At 44.3% G+C, this 13,462-nt stretch overlaps 1 protein-coding gene across 1 annotated transcript in view; it reads left to right on the top strand.

Moving 5' to 3' along the window:
• The window catches only part of TRPM1 (transient receptor potential cation channel subfamily M member 1), a 166,709-nt gene that overhangs the window by 126,891 nt on the left and 26,356 nt on the right, over window positions 1-13,462 (top strand). Inside the window, exons 21-22 of the mRNA XM_066592492.1 lie at window positions 8,493-8,744; window positions 9,104-9,278. Of these exons, the coding sequence (XP_066448589.1) occupies window positions 8,493-8,744; window positions 9,104-9,278 (427 nt within the window). The remainder of the gene's footprint in view (window positions 1-8,492; window positions 8,745-9,103; window positions 9,279-13,462) is intronic.

Genomic DNA, 13,462 nt, shown 5'->3' with positions numbered 1-13,462 from the left:
AATGGTGGCTGCTGAGAGGGGGGGGGGGTTAATGGTGGCTGCTGAGAGGGGGGGGGTTAATGGTGGCTGCTGAGAGGGGGGGGGGTTAATGGTGGCTGCTGAGAGGGGGGGGGTTAATGGTGGCTGCTGAGAGGGGGGGGGTTAATGGTGGCTGCTGAGAGGGGGGGGGTTAATGGTGGCTGCTGAGAGGGGGGGGTTAATGGTGGCTGCTGAGAGGGGGGGGTTAATGGTGGCTGCTGAGAGGGGGGGGTTAATGGTGGCTGCTGAGAGGGGGGGGGGTTAATGGTGGCTGCTGAGAGGGGGGGGGGTTAATGGTGGCTGCTGAGAGGGGGGGGGGTTAATGGTGGCTGCTGAGAGGGGGGGGTTAATGGTGGCTGCTGAGAGGGGGGGGGGTAATGGTGGCTGCTGAGAGGGGGGGTTAATGGTGGCTGCTGAGAGGGGGGGTTAATGGTAGCTACGGGGGGGGGGGGTTAATGGTGGCTGCTGGAGGAGGGGGGTTAATGGTGGCTGCTGGAGGAGGGGGGTTAATGGTGGCTGCTGGAGGAGGGGGGTAAATGGTGGCTGAGGGGGGGGGGGTAAATGGTGGCTGAGGGGGGGGGGGTTAATGGTGGCTGAGGGGGGGTTAATGGTGGCTTCTGAGGGGGGGGGGGATAATGGTGGCTGCTGGGGGGGTCACTATTAGGGCTTGTTCACATGGGTATTTCGGTAGCACAAATACGCTGTGTATTTGCGCAATCAAAAATTGCTAATGCCTGTATATTTAGGCACAGAAAAAAGAACGCAGATGGGCCCACTGAGATGGTGCCCAAATATGCAGTGAATACATAGGTTTCCTGCGCATTCACCACATATTTGCACGGCCCATTCACTTCAATGGCCTATTGGGGTGCGCAGTACGCAACAAAATAGGTCATGCTGTGTGAAAATGTACATCATGTGACTGAACTCACTGAAATCAATGGCTTCTATTCACTGCATATTATGTACGCAAATACGCTTGTGTGAACAAGCCCTTACTATACTGTCTTACAATCGGCCCTTTGAAGGTCACCATAAGCCCGATGTGGCCCTCAGTGAAAATGAGTTTGACACCCCTGCCTTAATGTATTCACTGAGGGGTGTCATGAGTATTTTGACCGCACCAGTTTTTTTCAGGAAGTAATTCAATTTAGAGGAGAAAAAATAAAATTTTATATTTTTGCAAATATGTCATTTTAAAGACATATTTTTTTTCTATAGTGCCCATGAAAATGACGATTTACACCCAAAAATGGATACCCCTGTTTCTCCCGTGTTCAGAAACATGCCCATTGTGGCCCTAATCTTATGTCTGGATGCACAACGGGACCCAAAATGAAAGGAGTAGTCAGTGTCTTACAGAACATAAATTTTCCTTGAAGGTGTTTTAGGCCCCATAGCACTTTTGTAGAGCTCTTGAGCGGCCAAAATCAAGTGAAAACCCCAAAAAAAGTGAAACCCCACAAATGACCCAATTTTGAAAACTAGACCCCTTAAGGAATTTATCTAGGGGTGTACTGCCCATTTTGACCCCACAGTTTTTGAATGAATTCAAGCAAAGCAAAAGGAAAAAATTGTGATTTTCGTTTTTTTGTCAATTCTGTCATTTTAAAAACAGCTTTTTTTGTACAGCACAAACATGAATGAAGCCTTGCACCCCAAAATGGATACCCATGTTTCTCCCGTGTTCAGAGACATACCCATTGTGGCCTCAATCTTATGTCTGTATGCACAATGGGGCCCAAAACGAAAGGAGTAGTCGGTGGTTTTCAGAACATAAATTTTCCTTAAAGGCGTTTTAGGCCCCATAGCACTTTTGTAGAGCTCTTGATCGGCCAAAACCAAAGAGAACCCCCACAAGTGACCCCATTTTGAAAACTAGACCCCTTAATGAATTTATCTAGGGGTGTACTGCCCATTTTGACCCCACAGTTTTTGAATGAATTCAAGCAAAGCAAAAGGAAATAATTGTGATTTTCGTTTTTTTGTCAATTCTGTCATTTTAAAAACAGCTTTTTTTGTATAGCACACACATGAATGAAGCCTTGCACCCCAAAATGGATACCCCTGTTTCTCCTGTGTTCAGAGACATACCCATTGTGGCCCTAATCTTATGTCTGTATGCACAACGGGGCCCAAATTGAAAGGAGTAGTCGGTGGTTTTCAGAACATAAATTTTCCTTGAAGGCGTTTTAGGCCCCATAGCACTTTTGTAGAGCTCTTGAGCGGCCAAATATAAAAAGAACCCCCACAAATGACCCCATTTTGAAAACTAGACCCCGTAACGAATTTATCTAGGGGTGTACTGTGTATTTTAACCCTACAATTTTTGAATAGATCTAAGCCAAACTTTAAGAAAAAATTACGATTTTCATTTTTTGGGCTATTGCGTCAATTTAAAAACAGTTTTTTTTGTACAGCACACATATAAATGAAGACTTTCACCCCAAAATGGATACCCCTGTTTGTCCCATGTTCAGAACCATACCCCTAGTGGCCCTAATCTACTTAAAAAATACATGGCTAGGCCTATAATGGAAGGAGCAGCCGTTGGATTTCAGGGTACAACAGAATAAATTCCAGGCCCCATTGCCCACTTGTAGAGCCATTGAGCGTCCAAAACGATAAAGAACCCCCACAAATGACTCCATTTTAAAAACTAGACCCCTTAACGAATTCATCTAGGGGTGTACTGTGCATTTTTACCTCACAGTATTTGAATAAATCTAAGCAAAGCAGAAGTAAAAAATTACGATTTTCCTTTTTTTGGCAATTTTGTCAATTTAAAAACTGTTTTTTTTGTACAGTGTATATAGGAATGAAGACCTTCACCCCAAATGGATACCCCCGTTTGTCCCGTGTTCAAAAACATACACCTCGTGGCCCTAATCTACTTACAGGAAACATGGCAAGGCCTATAATGGAGGGAACACCCGTTGGATTGCAGGATACCACTGAATAAATCCCAGGCCCCATTGCCCACTTGTACGTAATAAAAATTGACACCTTAAAAAAATTCCCCCCCCCCCTCCTCCGCGCCCTTTTCGGCGTTCCCCAAATCTTAGATAAAAGTAATAATGTGAACTGTGTAGTATTTCCAAAGACGGGTAATTATGGAGGCTGGTTGGGATGGGTACATGGGGCAATAAAACCGTGTATCCCCTCTCCTCTCATGCTTTTTGGGGGTATTTTGTGACCTCAGTGGCGGGTATGGGGTGTAAAAAGTGGCGCTCCGTGAGTCTCCGTAAGCTTGCTGAGGTGCGGCGGTCTCACACAGAAGGCGCTCAACAAGCTGCTCCTGGAACTGCATGAAGGCGAATGTTCCCGGGGCTTCTTGTAAATTAGGGATTACAGGTAGCGGTCTGAATAACGCCGGGCTCGTGCAGCCGTAGGTGGATTCCGCTTGCGGAGGCCCGCAGCGGATCCCATCTGTGAGCCCGGCTGTGACCCTGCGTACGGCTGCGTAATGTACTGCGCATAACTGCCTACTCACACAGGCGGTCATGCGCAGTATATTTTTTATTGTTCTTTGTATTTCCCGCACCGCAGCTTAGCGATGACGCGGGCACCCGCAGCCCGTATACAACGTAGTTGCGTATGGGCAGCGGGTATATCCACGACCATGGAGCACAATGGGCTCTATGTTGCGGATATCCGCAGTAAAATAGAACATGCTGCGTTCGCTTTTCTGCGAGTGGATTACGCAATTCTGACCCACTAATGTGAGCGGAATTGTGTAATCTAATGCGATTGATCTGCGTATTACCGCGGATCAAACGCATACGGAATCCGTAATTCCTATCCAGTCATGTGAGACCTGCCAAAGGTAGATCGCTACCTTTTTATCACGTGACCGGGGACCGCTCAACGAGGCCACCCGTCACTGCTCCAGGCTCTCGGCGACCGTTGGTCGCTGGGAGTAAGGAGATTTTAAATTTCCTGGGCTCCCCGACTTCTGCGCATGTGTCCGGTGTTTTGCCGGCGGTCGCATGTGCAGAATCCGGGAAAGTTCATGGAGGAGGATCGCGTCGGTGTGCAAATATGGAGGCCTCCGGTAAAAAGTTTCATCTCATCTCACCGATCGCATCGGTGAGGGGAGATGAACCTTCACCTTTTTTTTACTTTTACGTGATCGCCATTATCCATTGGATAACGGTGAACACGTGATCAGGAACCGCTCACCGCGGCCCCCCGTGAAATCTCCAGGTTCTCGGCTAAGTTTTGTAGCCAGGAGCAGGGAGATTTTAAATTACCATAGCTTTTGCGCATGCGCCTGCCATTTTGGAGACAGGCGCGTTCGCAGAAGCTGGGGTAAGGTTTGCGGATAAATACGTGGGTCTTAGGTACGTCATTTCATCCTCCCTCACGGATATGATCCCTGGGGGGAGATGAAACGCAAGCTTTTTTCACTTTTTTAAACTTTTTAAAATGTTTTTTTTTTACTTTTTACCCCTTTTTAAAATTTTTTTTTACTTTTTACACTTTTTTTTACTTTACATGATCACTGTCATCCATTGGATCATGTCCCCAGTGACATCCCTCTGCTCCTAGCTACACATGGCAGCCAGGAGCAGAGGGATTTTAAATTTCCCGGGGCTTGAGCCCCTCTGACATTGGGCGCGCATGCGCAGATGGGGACTTCGGGTCCCGGGACATCGGGACACCGCTGAGGACCGGGGGTGAGTATTTTCACCTCCCCTCATGGATCCGATCCATGAGGGGAGGTGAAACTTTACTTTTTTAAAACTTTTTTAACTTTTTCGCGATCACCGCTATCCAATGGATAGCGGCGATCGTGGGCCCGGGGACCGCTCACAGTGGTCCCCGGTAACACCTCCTGGTTCCCGGCTACCTTCAGGAGCCGGAAGCCAGGAGATTTGAAATTTGCCGGGGGCTCCCGGGCTTCTGCGCATGTGCGTGACGTCATCGTCTGGCGCGCATGCACAGGAGGCCGGCGGCGGGTCCGGGAGGACCAGATCTCCGGGGGACACCGCGGACAAGTCGGGTGAGTATTTTCAGCTGCCCTGATGGATCCGATCCATCAGGGCAGCTGAATATCTGACTTTTTACACATTTTTATTTACTTTATTGCGATCGGCGCTATATGGATAGCGCTGATCGCAATGCCGGTGGGGACTGCCTGCAGCCCAGGATGACAGCTCCATGCTGTCGGCTACCTGCGGGCACCGACAGCATGGAGCTGTCACAACCAGAGCCTGCAGAGCTTTAATCCAAAGAGGATGCATAAAACTACGTCCTCTAGGATTAAAGCCCACTTAGGCAGGACGTAGTTTCCCGATGGGGCAGTCGTTAAGGGGTTAAAAAAGCATCTCTTAGGGACGTTGCAGTACTATACTGGGCTTTATATAGAGTGGTATTATTATGAAAGACATTATGGAATCGGTCAGAATTGAATGTCGTACTCCCTTGGTGGGTGTTGATTTTAAACACTGTGTTAATTTTTGCCTTATTTCGCAAGCTAGCTGCTAGCAGGCGGTCTGGCTTATTTGCATATTTGTAATAAGTTGCTCCTGTCCACTGAAGGGCTCTTTCTACTTGTTGTGATAGCAGGGCATTAATTTGCAATTTGGTAAGAGAGTGGTTGAAATAAGTATGTAGGCTAGTCTAGAATATAGATGGGCCATTGGAGAATAATATGTACAGCCTTGTTTATTGCCATGGAGTTCCCTCCAATAGTCAGCTAGTGAGAGAGATGCCAGGGGTTCTGACCATCTTCATCTCTCTGGTTTGGTAAACCTGTCAGGTTTAAGAGCCATTCTGTCCAATTTCTGGAAGAATGGGGGATTAAAATCTCCTGCCCAAATTTATTTTGCCAATGTATATTTTGCTAGTTTGTGGCTAGGGAGGAGCAGCGTAAGCAAAGGGTTTTCCAAGGGGGCGTAGACATTAATGAAGACTACTTGTTGATCATACAATGTGCCCGAGACCAGACAAAACCGACCCTCCTTATCTATGTCCATTTGATTTATATGAAAAGGAAAGGAGTTGTAAAAGAGTCAGTACTAGAGATGAGCGAACGTGTTCGGCTCCGCCCCTTTTCGCCCGGACACCGAACTTCGCGAGGAATTCCGTGTTCGGGCGAAAAAAGTTCGGGGGTCGCCGTGGCAGCGCGGGGGGTTGCGGCGGGGAGTGGGGGGGAGAGGGAGAGAGAGAGGGCTCCCCCCTGTTCCCCGCTGCTGCCGCCCGCGCTGCCGCGCCTCTCCCCGCCCCCCGGCGCCCCCCGAATACTTACGCGCGAACACGGAAGTCCTCGGAAAAGCCGGTGTTCGGGTGCGTAAGTGTTCGTTAAGAACACGTTCGCTCATCTCTAGTCAGTACCCCTCTGTGTTTTGTAGAAGCAGAAGTGGAATAAAATCTTGTGTATTTAGGATGGAAGTAGTTAGGTGAGGAGGATTGAGAGAAGTGGGTTTCTTGGATACAAGTAATATAATATCTGGGCGGTGTGTCATATAGGATAAAAAGGCCTGTTTTCTTTTTCGGGGGGAGTTGAATCCCCGTACATTATGGGACTGTCACCACGGCAGTAACGTCCTTAATTGAAAGACGATTATCACTGAAAGGACCAAAAAATATAAAATATAACTTTTATTAATAATGGTTAAAAACGACGTATTGACAAACTCCACAAAAGTATATAAGTTGAGATCGTGCTTACGATGATTATTCACTCTCAACTATTCTGGATATATCTAGAATCATTTGTGTTATAGCACTAACTCTAGGTTATAATATGGGACAATACTGTTCGTCATCTAAGATAAATTGGACTGCAGTACTATATCGCTGCTCACCAACAGCTGGTGAGATAAAAATGACCCATAGACACAAAGAAGGGCCACCATATGCCTTTTATTGTTAAGGCTGTGACGCTACCGTTAATGTTGAGGCACACTAGCAAGATGGTTTTACTGTCGGATAAATATCATGCAACATTGGTTTTCAAATCACCGAATCACACGTAATTCGTGATCGATGGTGCATGTACTTGATATAGCTCACTCCAATGTACACATTGGGCTGTAATTGGTATTGTTGATAAATCACCCACTAGTGTACCACTTTCAAAAGTGTCTCAAATTTCCACACCAAGTGTAATATTGAAGCCAATGTCCATTAAGTGTTTTAACGGAAGTGGCCTGCACTCCTAGTGCATATAACACAGAGTGATAAATAGCCCAGTAATTTTCTATGCTAATAAGTCACCATCCAATGTAATCTCTATTATTGATGTTCCGATGATCACTGGATGGTATTAAGATTAGCATAGACAATCAATAGCCCAGTAAATTTCTATGCTGATAAGTCTCTATCCAGTGTGATCTCTATTATTGATATAGAATTGTGATATGGGGATTTAATGACTCTGTATGCCATTTTACAGAGCTTGGACACATGATTTTGCCATCTACAGGAGTTCTCATATGCCTTCCAATTGTACCTTATAAAAGCGCCCTTTCACTGCGGAGATTCTAATCTCTAAAATATAACCTTTATTTAGTAATGAATTAAAAAACTAGTAAATAGCCTGACACACAAACACAAATTTAGCTTCCGAACACCTATTAGATGTCGGAAAAACCAGGAGCATTGTAGAAGGGGCTCATCCCCTAGAGAATGTCTGTACCACTACACGAGTTGCACCCTTGGCATTTTAGATCAGGAAAAGTTTAATTAAAAAACACCACATTGTTTCCTACAAAACTCCTCTTTCTATGGAAAATGCAAAAATACACATTAAATATTGCTGTCTTCATAATGACCTGTACTATAAGTATTATGTCCGTTATCCCACATGTAGAACAGTGTTAAAAAACAGTAATTATTGGCAGAATTGCTATTTTTCATTCATCCGCTTTTTCAAAGATGCAATGAAAAGCAATAAAAAAAATTTACATGTAGCCCAAAATGGTACCAATTAAAACTTCAACTCATCTCTCAATAAACATTACCTCTCAAAGTTCATTTGGTGGAAAAGTGAAAATGTTATGGGTTGTGGAATGTGGTGATGCAAACCAAATGATTTTTTTACTGTGGAAAAGTAGTAACACATAAAAACTATATAAATTTTATATTGCTGTAATCATATTGACCCAATTGAATGTTATTTATACCTTATGTATACTGTAAAAAAAATAGCAACATTTCTGGGCTTTTTCCATCCCCACCCAAAACAATTAACATTAAAAATATATTATGTGTACCCCAAAGTAGTGTAATTTAAAAAAACCTACTTGTTCTGCAAAAAACAAGCCCTCAAACTGCTATGTTGATGAAAAGATAAAAATGGTATGTTTTTTGGAACACAACAATGTAAAAGCAAAAAATATTGCTTAGTCCCTAAGGTGCAAAATAGTCCAGTCAATACGTGGTTAAACTTTATTTCAATGTGTGTTTCCACAGAGTTATGAAAAACTTTATTTCATCCTATTTTTGTTAACCCCATTTTTTGGCAGATTCTAATGTCTGAACCAGGAAAGCTGAGCCAGAAAATAAAGGTCTGGTTACAAGAATATTGGAATATCACTGATCTTGTGGCCATTTCCGTGTTTTTAATCGGAGCAATTCTCAGACTGCAAAATCAACCATACATGGGTTATGGAAGAGTCATATACTGTGTGGACATTATCTTTTGGTATATTCGAGTCTTGGATATATTTGGAGTCAACAAATACCTCGGACCCTACGTCATGATGATTGGAAAAATGGTAAGTCAGCCAAGGATTTTTGAAGTAAAAATGAATAAAACAGTATATAATATTTAATACTTAGAGAACTTGTATGAATGAAAAATGTTTCTATTCACTAACAGCAAGTAGAGATTTTGAAGGCGGTGAGAAGTTAAAACACAAAGTACATTAAAAAGTTGCAGAACAGTTCAGCATATAATGGATGAGTTTTATTTGAAAAACTAGGGAAATTTAGTTCAGTTTACTTGAGATCTTATTTTAGGACATAAATTACCCTTATTTTAGGATTTTTGTAGAATATATGCAAACATAAGTTTAAGTGGTATTTTATGATTTTTTTCTACTTTGGTTATTTTGTTTTATTTCCTGTTTTATAGATGATTGACATGCTATACTTTGTTATCATAATGCTGGTTGTGTTGATGAGTTTTGGTGTGGCAAGACAGGCCATTTTGCACCCAGATGAGGAGCCATCATGGAGACTAGCTCGCAACATCTTTTACATGCCATACTGGATGATCTACGGAGAGGTGTTTGCAGACCAGATTGACCGTAAGACTAGAGTTCATAGTAAGACTCTGCTTGCTGCTTCCCAGGCAGATGATCAGTCCAAATTAACAGATTATCTGCTTTAATTTGGAGTGTAAAAATACAATGTTTATATATTATTTGTAGGCTTATTCACCTTATCTTAAAGTATATACCCTGTCTCCCCCAAAATAAGACCTGCCCCGAAAATAAGACCTAGCCTATTTTTCATGATGGCTTTAAATGTAAGCCCTTCCCCCAAAACAAGCCCTAGTTACACTACATTAAAAAAAGAATACATTACCTAGTAGGCTTGGTCCTGGTTCCTCCCACTGCTCTCTAAGGTTCCTTAGCCGCTCGTACAACATCACTTCCTGGTTATGGGATTTATAAATCCCACCTCCAGGAAGCGATGGCTATGATTGGTTCTTTGACCACTGCTCAACCAATCAATGCAGCGCTGGATGAACTAATGCAATGGCTGTGATTGGCCGCGGCTCAGCCAATTCATAAATCCTGCCTCTACAATGTGATGACTGTTGATGGGTTCTTGCACCACTGCTCAGCCAATCAATGCAGTGCTGGATAAACTAATCACGGCCATCACATTGGTTCAACCAGCGCTGCATTCATTGGTGGAGCAGTGGTCAAAGAACCAATCACAGCCATTGCTTCCTGGAGGTGGGATTTATGAATCCTTTAACCAGGAAATGATGTTGTGTGAGCGACCGAGGACTGCGGGAACCGCATTGCAGCTGTGGAGAGCAGCAGGAGGGACCTGGACCAAGCCTGCTAGGTACGAATAATAAGACCTCCCCCAAATATAAGACTTAGTGCCTCTTTTAGCACAAAAATTAATATAAGAAAGGGTCTTATTTTCGGGAAAACATGGTACTGATATAAGACATGCCTGCACTAAGTCACGGTTATAGACAGCACCAGCAGTTTTGATTTCCACAACACACTTTGTTAATTAGAGCTGAGTAAAGGTATAAAAATGATCCCCATTGATACTCCAGAAGGAACATCTACCCCATTCACTACCATTCTATAATAAATATTATTAGACTATATAGAAGAATGGCATGTTACATTTCAAGATATCTGGGCCTAAAGAAGCAAGGTATCATAAACATACACCATGTTGCTAATATGGGGTATCTAAACATAAGGGGTAATCTCAAGTTGGCTGCATACTTCAGCACCCATGCATGGATCTCCTTTCCTACAAACAAGAATATGGAAAATTAGCCCAAATACTATGGAAATGAGATGGGGCAAGTAAGCATCCTGTTCCAGGTGGCTAGGAGTGTAGTTCTGTTAACCTGCATTAAAAGGGGGTCCCATTTTAATACTGGCTATGGGGCACTCTTACCTTTAATGCCAGCAGTCCCTCTAATCTTGGGGACTGCTGGCATTAAAATAGCCACTATCTAGTAATTTCTGGGAAAACCCTTTCATGCTCCATAGCAGGAGAAATTCACATTGTGGAATCCCACCAATGACAGCTGATGGAAGGAAGGTTCCAGCAACCAATCCCATTCTAATAATTTTAAATTGCAAGGTCAGAAGGTTCTCCATATACTTTCCAGTTTTAAGTAATAAATATCTTCTTTCTTAAATTACCATTCAATATGTAAAATATAGGACACCATAATTCATTAGACAGCAACTAAATGTGTAGTGATTATAATTGTAGGAATATACTCAGGACTCTGTGCTAAAGATTGGCAGATATTAGAAGATTTTTACTTCTGAACTGAATTAAAGAAGTTTTCCTGGCAAAAACTGTTCATGACCTATCCTGAAGATCAATCATTAATAGCTAATCGCCAGGGACCTGCCGCTTCGAATCCCTGGCAATGAATCCATCCCGCTGCAGTGGGCTGGATGTGCATCATAGAGGATGGGAGCTGAAGTGCCCTAGCTGGGTTTACTCCCAAAAACATTCAAAAAGAACATGGAAACTGATGGCAATGAGTGCAGTTTGTGCACAACACCTACCCAGGAATGATTCCAGACACATACCAAAGGGTGCAAAAGGACAACCCCTCCATTACGAGTGGGTGGAGCCCAAACTATTTAAACAGACACCTGGCTAGTGCCTACCAGATCTGTCAGTTCATATTGGGGTATCATAACCTAGAGGTTGTGCGTTGATATATGCCAGAAAACATGCTAGCCTCTCATCATGGCCATATACCTGTGTGAATGTGCAAGTTAAACTATCCTGATGAAACAGTAGTGATATTGTAGCTGTAGAAATGTGTCAATAGGTACAAGAGATAGAAAGGACAACATCCGTATTAGACCACCTATTAGTTAGCACTTAGGGTGCATGAGACCTCATCTACAGTCTCATAAAAGATCAGCATATATCTGAGCTAGATTAGAAATCGTGCAAGATTAAACATTCCTTAAATGACACTATAAAATTAATCCATAGGAGTTGGGAATCCTCTTGGACATGTATTAGCATCTAGAGAGAGACAACCCACACTATTAGGCAGATAGGTGCTTGTGAAAACAACACATGCACAGATACGTGTGATCGTAATGGAACTTGGAGTTTATCTATATTCGCTACACGCCACAATGCAGCTAATGGAAATCATTAACTAAGTCTCAGTCTCACTACTTGTTTTCTCAAAGTGAGAAATCATAATCAGTAGATGTAATGATTATATCAAAAATTATCTAGATGGTAATTAGAGATGAGCGAACACCAAAATGTTCGGGTGTTCGTTATTCGAAACGAACTTCCCGCGATGTTCGAGGGTTCGTTTCGAATAACGAACCCCATTGAAGTCAATGGGCGACAAGAGCATTTTTGTATTTCGCCGATGCTCGCTAAGGTTTTCATGTGTGAAAATCTGGGCAATTCAAGAAAGTGATGGGAATGACACAGAAACGGATAGCGCAGGCGAGGGGCTACATGTTGGGCTGCATCTCAAGTTCACAGGTCCCACTATTAAGCCACAATACCGGCAAGAGTGGGCCCCCCCCCCCCCTCCCAACAACTTTTACTTCTGAAAAGCCCTCATTAGCATGGCATACCTTTGCTAAGCACCACACTAGCTACAACAAAGCACAATCACTGCCTGGATGACACTCCGCTGCCACTTCTCCTGGGTTACATGCTGACCAACCGCCCCCCCCTCCCCCCCACAGCGCACACCAAAGTGTCCCTGCGCAGCCTTCAGCTGCCCTCATGCCACACCACCCTCATGTCTATTTAGAAGTGCGTCTGCCATGAGGAGGAACCGCAGGCACACACTGCAGAGGGTTGGCACGGCTAGGCAGCGACCCTCTTTAAAAGGGGCGGGGAGATAGCCCACAATGCTGTACAGAAGCAATGAGAAATATAATCCTGTGCCACCGCCATCAGGAGCTGCACACGTGGGCATAGCAATGGGGAACCTATGTGCCACACACTATTCATTCTGTCAAGGTGTCTGCATGCCCCAGTCAGACTGGTAATATGCACCTTAACAGTAACCGCGTTGGTGGTAATGTGGTGGTGACTGCGGACCTAGTAGCACGGTTGTATTTTGTTGGTTTTCGGAATGCGGCCAGGATTAAGTGGGCAGTGGCGGGGGGATGGTGTGGGGGCTCTCTTGTTGTGTCGGTAAAGGTGAAATTCTTGGACTGCCACCAGACGGACGAATGCAAAGGCATTTGCCAAGAATGTTTTCCCTGTTGGAGGAGGAGGGGGATGTTTTTGAGGCACTACGTGTCCTCTCCACGTGTCCGTGGTTATATGCACCTTTACAGTAACCGCGTTGGTGGTAATGTGGTGGTGACTGCGGACCTAGTAGCACGGTTGTATTTTGTTGGTTTTCGGAATGTGGCCAGGATTAAGTGGGCAGTGGCGGGGGGATGGTGTGGGGGCTCTCTTGTTGTGTCGGTAAAGGTGAAATTCTTGGACTGCCACCAGACGAACCAATGCAAAGGCATTTGCCAAGAATGTTTTCCCTGTTGGAGGAGGAGGGGGATGTTTTTGAGGCACTACGTGTCCTCTCCACGTGTCCATGGTTATATGCACCTTAACAGTAACCGCGTTGGTGGTAATGTGGTGGTGACTGCGGACCTAGTAGCACGGTTGTATTTTGTTGCTTTTCGGAATGCGGCCAGGATTAAGTGGGCCGTGGCGGGGGGATGGTGTGGGGGCTCTCTTGTTGTGTCGGTAAAGGTGAAATTCTTGGACT

The sequence above is a fragment of the Eleutherodactylus coqui genome, chromosome 2 (genome assembly GCF_035609145.1).
Source record: "Eleutherodactylus coqui strain aEleCoq1 chromosome 2, aEleCoq1.hap1, whole genome shotgun sequence".
Lineage (NCBI taxonomy): Eukaryota > Metazoa > Chordata > Amphibia > Anura > Eleutherodactylidae > Eleutherodactylus > Eleutherodactylus coqui.
Note: the sequence above shows the minus strand (reverse complement) of the source record. Positions and strands in the feature narration are given on the sequence as shown.